The 5,524-nt window shown below is 39.8% G+C and overlaps 1 protein-coding gene across 2 annotated transcripts in view; it reads left to right on the top strand.

Moving 5' to 3' along the window:
* The window catches only part of LOC108549945 (angiomotin-like protein 1), a 6,379-nt gene extending 4,157 nt beyond the window's left edge, over positions 1–2,222 (top strand). Inside the window, exons 12-13 of one of the 2 annotated variants that reach the window (XR_001890380.1) lie at positions 391–1,447; positions 1,522–2,222. Coding sequence is in view for 1 of the 2 variants with exons in the window: in XM_017903535.1 (XP_017759024.1) it covers positions 391–1,293 (903 nt within the window). In the remaining variant the exon portion in view is untranslated. Of the gene's footprint in view, positions 1–390 lie in introns of both variants that reach the window. The other variant, XM_017903535.1, reaches the window with a different exon arrangement.
* The last annotated feature ends 3,302 nt before the right edge of the window (positions 2,223–5,524 follow it).

Below are 5,524 nucleotides of genomic sequence, written 5' to 3'. Positions count from 1 at the left end.
GGGAAAATAGTAATTACCATTTCGCATAAAAAGCAAACTCTGTATGAGGTATAAGATGATATATTCATAGATAATATGTAAAGAATGCATTCGTTACTCGTTTTTTTATCAAAAAACTCAGTAAACTGTATTTTCACTAATACAAATTTTTGTGTGCCATTGATTTTTCGTTTTACAATTAACTATACATTAATCGTGTTTTGCTACGTTTTTAAACTAGTCTCGAAGAGAAGAAAAAAGACACTTCCTCGCTCCTTAATTCAAACTAACCCTCCCAGTTCCTATCCCGAGTGATCCTAGAGTGTGCATGCGCTGTTGTGGCGAGCACTAACCCCTTTTCCAGGTCCCGGGTCTCCTTTCCAACGCGGTTGTGCTTTTCTCTTGTTTCAGCGGGCACTTTGCTGTTTTCCAGGATTCTCTAATCCAGGCACTGCGTCGCGAAAAGGAAAAATACCCAAGCCATTATTGGCGGGTGTAGATAGCACAGGTACCTCGAGCACCGCCTCAAGCAAGAGTCGCCTATTAGACGACTCCGGTGGCGAGGTCTCGCCGGGTATCATGGAATTTGCGAGTGCAGCCTCGAGGCTGAAAGGCACTGTATCGAGATTATCAGACGGTAAGCCCGAAGACATGATGCTGCTGGAGAAGCAGGGCAGAAGCTCGCAGAGACAGAGGATGCAGGAGGGCGAGCCACGTCGCGCGGGCAGTCTTCCTCCTAGTTCGTTACCGCGGCCACCGAAGAATCTGAAGTCCACGAGCTCGCGTTACTGCAGACTCAGCGACACGGAGACTCGCAAGAAGTCCGATCCGGGTCCAGCTTTGGACTCCTCTGCGAGCATGAAGGTGCGCGATACGAGCAACTGCACCATCGAGTACGGTAGATTCGACACGAAGGCTCAGCGCCGAAAGAAATCGTCTGCCACGGAGCCGTTGGTGGTGAATAACTCGCTGAAGAAGCCGTCGTCTACCACGAGCCACGAGTACGAGCGCCTGCAGGGTGAAAATGTTCGCAAGAAACAGCCATGCAATTCGGAAACGAAGCACAGGGAAACGCAGAGTCGCTCGCTGATACCGCCGCCGTCTCGTCGCATCGGAGAGTACGGTCGTCTGAGTGAGGGCACGTTGAGGAAGCAAACTGGTTCACGGGGTCAGAGCACCGGAAGCACGGTGAGCAGCAAGAGCGGAGGACGCGATTCTGGGGGCACAGCTAGCAGCGAGGCGTCCACGTCATCGTTGCCTCCTTCCAAAGCGAGATCCATACCTCGCCCGAGCAATTACCGCATTCAGTTTTAACTTGTATCGCTTGGAACCGGGTTAGTCTTCCCTATCTAAAGAGAGTGTCCTCCCAAGAGACGTTCTCTCAGAGGAGCGTATAACGAGCAACTGGAGGGATACAATTTTCCGTACTTTATCTTCCACGTATGAGAACCTTTTTTACCAAACATTGGTACACATGCTTATTCTACTATATTAAGTTCTTTTTATTGCGTTTTCGACGAACGATGAAAAATTTCTCTCTAGCGGATGTCAGAGCAGCGCAGCAGGATCGAATGGTGAAATTACTGAATGGAAGCGAGCGGTAAACGTGGAATAGAATGGGCGGCGGCAGATCGGGGATTAATAAGAGAAGGAAAAATCAAAAGTGAGACCGGTTTCAAGAGCGTCTCTGCCTCGTCCTTCAGTGGTTCGGATCCTATCTAGAGTCCTAATGTACGTATGCGCGAGCAATACGTGTACACAGCCATAATATTAAAACGATGCGTTAGTTTCCTTTACTACCATTAATAACGGAAAAGCGAAGCCGATCGCACGACATAGCGAGAAACCACGGTATATCGTTGCGTAGCGATAGCGCATGACCTAGTCATTACCAAAGTAACTTCTGTAACGAAAAACGGAATTGATTTCCTCTCGTTTCGTACGCACCTACATCTAGGAACATTGCGGCTTTTGTCGAATAATATATTCGTATGATGCGCGAAAAACAAGTGCCTTGTCAAAGACTGCGTGGAAAAAGGAAAAGAAAAAGAAAAAAAATAAAACAATCGGTACAACTAGAAATAAGAGTACGTTCAGGAATTTTCAGAATTCCGGAGGACGCTGGTTCTTCGGATCAAGTCGACGACCTCGTGGCCCCCTAAATGGTCGCGTTATTTTTCGAATATGTATTTTATCCTTTCGCTAAGATTATCGTATTTCTGCGCGTGCCTTATGAAAGCATTTTTTCCTCCCTTTTTTTTTTTTTTTTTTACGAAAATTCGATTGTCCGGATGCACAGCGAGGGATTCGATTAGTATATATAAATATATATATATAAAGATATATATTTTATATAATCACATTTTCGTGTGTACGTGTCTCGATTCGACGATTTTGAGTGTTCTTTACACCGAGAGAAATTACGTGAATCATTAACGGTGATTTGATTAAATTAAGGGGGCAGGACGGTTCGAAATTTTGGAAAGATCGATTTTTCTTTTCGCCTTAAATAATGGTTTGAAATCTTGAAAGTAATACACGAAAGGTCCCAGTCTTTAAAACAAATTATTTTTGATATTACGTGACGTGACAATCCGTCAGCATGGAACCGATTTTATAGGTTATATAGGTATCAGGAAAGTCGAGGAGTCGACATTATATGTCTATTTTTGCTCCGCTTTGGGTGGATTGACCCAAAATTAAAACGAAATTTTGATAATGCTATTTAGCGTTTAGCTCTCAAAAACGTTTATTTAACGCCATTACAAACGTGAAAATTGTTATTTATATTGCTACTAATATTTTCTACTACTAATATCATTTTTAATAAAGGCTTTTCCAGTGTCTTATGATATATGAACACTATGAATTTAATCGTGAGACCAATAGCTACTGCACTATGTGTCACACTCGGCGAAAAAATGATTAAAAAGACCTAATGGATGATCGTTTAACAAATCTAAAAAATTAAAAAACTTAAAAATTACCTTCCGAAACTTTAAACGCGTTTTTCTCGAAATGGCGTGCAAGATATCTCGAGATCCAGTGGACCAATTATTACGAAATTTCGCGATTATCTTTATCGTAACATTTATTAGACATTGACGTTCGACTTTTAAAAAATTGTTAACAATTTCAAAGGATATATAAATTTTTGGAGCGCGTCACTGTCCTGCCCCCTTAACTTACAGTGTCATAGCAAACGTAACGACGGTGAATCGGATGTAATATTTAGAAATAATATATCTCGCTGCGGAGCATTTTTATAAGAGTTTACATTTGGAAGTACCGTTCAGCCATACGAATGGTACTTTCTCCCGCTTCGAGTGTCCGAATGCACTTGGATTTAAACGATAACGAAACCATCAACGACAGCGATTTCGACCGATTTACACGGAGTTCGATTTTTAGGGAGAATATTTCTACGTCGTATTTTTTATTTTCAGGATACTTTTCCGATCACACGTTTGTGCCTTTTCATTTTTGCATTTAGACTCCAGTTTCATTGATCTTAGCCGGAAACGCGTAGAATCAGATTGATCATTGAAACGACGAATTTGGTCGATTAAGAATGAGAATATTGCGAGGTTCAGGTATAGCGTACGATTTTTGATACTTTTGTTTCTCGTGTGTTAATTATATAGGAAGAGCTACTACAGAAATGGCTACGAAAGCTAAAGGCAGTAATAATTTATTTCTCTAGCACGTTGAACGCGTGGCGTTGCGATTTCTTAGCCTTGGAACTCAAGGTTTGCTCTCATCATCGTGATTAGTATAGGTACCTATAAGACTGAAAAGAATGAATACCGACGAAACAAATTTTCTTCTTCGCGATTTGCTACCATGTGTTTTCTCTCCCACCCCATTTCACTCTCTGTTCTCCCCCTTTGCGCGTGTGCACACATTTTCATCTATACACACATACACATACACGCAGACACACATACACAGCCGAAGCTGGTACACGTACACGAGTTCATGTACATTAAAACGTGTATTGTTCACGATACCAGTTCCTTGAAGACTACAGGGACATTCGTGGTAAATATAGCGGAAATTTCATTAGCATTCTCTGTAATCCCTTCGACGAATGAGAGAAAGAAGGAGAAGGAACGGAAAGAAAAGGAAATTAGAGGGGTACGAAATCTCTTCTTCTACTTCTCCTTCCTATTTTTTTTTTTTTTTTTTTTTTTTTTTTTTTTCTTTTTGACGTGCGCAACGTCGTTGTTTCCGCAGGGATGTCGGAAATTTTCGGACGAATCGTTTATTTTTGCCTCGCGCGAAAGAAAGAGAAAAGAAATGAAAAAGAAAAGAAAAAATGCGTAGAATGCCAAAGCAAAAGTTAGGATGCCGCACACTACGATTTATAACGACGAATATGTTTTAATATAATTTAGCGTATTTATTTGTTTTCGTTTTTGTGTTAATTATCTATTTTACGTATAGGGTGAATTTTCTATCAATTCTTTTTATTTTTTTTTTTTTTTTTTTTTTTTTTCCCTCGTGGACGCTTCAGAAGAGATCGTTTTGAACAGCTTCCGTTTAAAGCACGCGGTCCTATTTGACGGTAAGAGAATTTAGAACCGAGTGACGACGACTGATAAAAGACTCACCCTGTATACGTAGGGTGTTCATTAAGATACGGTATGTTTAGAAAATGAGAGCTCTCTGGCCTACTTTGCACGTTTGCAATAAGAGTTACACGATTCAGTAGTTTTTGAGTTTGAGATTTCAGCGGTGACGAATTTCAAAAGTGAACTATCCTTTCCGGTGGCCTTCCAGAAGCGACATATACAATGTATTTAAAAGCGTAGTTTTTTAATAAGTCTAGTATCTCTTTTCGCTGTGGAGATCTCAAACTTGTATTGAAACGGAAGATAAACGCATAGAACATTTTTTGTAGCAATTTGAAATAAAAATTGACTTAAATTGACAAACGATTCTTTTTATTTCACGTATCTTCGTCAACAGCTTCTTCTAACTGTGTATGTCATGTACTTCTAAATCATTTTCATTGTTTACTCCATTAAATATTTATTCTTCTATTGGTTACTCCTTTCGTTGGGGCAGAATACGTTTTCCTGGTTGGTGAATTCTCATTTTTTGAATAATTCAGATCTTATGAAACATCCTGTACATATAAACGTAATATATATTATATGTAATACGCTTATCGTATTATTCTATTATCCCTTTTTCCAAGTAACGATGTACCAGTCACACGAGATAATTATCACGCGTGGATTTTGTATTGTTCAAGCTATAACGCACGTTGATTGTGATGTAGAATATAGAGGATATGCGAACTACCAGTGGCGTACCGTTTCTTTATTCTGGAAGTGAAGGTTTGTTCTTTTATATACGAAGATTCAAAGATCTGTGTTCAAATGCATCAAATTTATATTTTGAAAAGAAAAGGAAAATTTCTCTTAGGTTGTAACTTTTTATTGATCTTTGCCATAAAGAAGATTGCTCTATGAATATTGTAAATAAAAATAATAAAGGAAAACATTTCGAACTTTGTCGCTAATTTCCGTGGTATTAT

The sequence above is a fragment of the Eufriesea mexicana genome, unplaced genomic scaffold (assembly GCF_001483705.2).
Source record: "Eufriesea mexicana isolate 0111107269 unplaced genomic scaffold, ASM148370v2 scaffold2367, whole genome shotgun sequence".
In the NCBI taxonomy this organism is placed as follows: Eukaryota; Metazoa; Arthropoda; class Insecta; order Hymenoptera; family Apidae; genus Eufriesea; species Eufriesea mexicana.
Note: the sequence above shows the minus strand (reverse complement) of the source record. Positions and strands in the feature narration are given on the sequence as shown.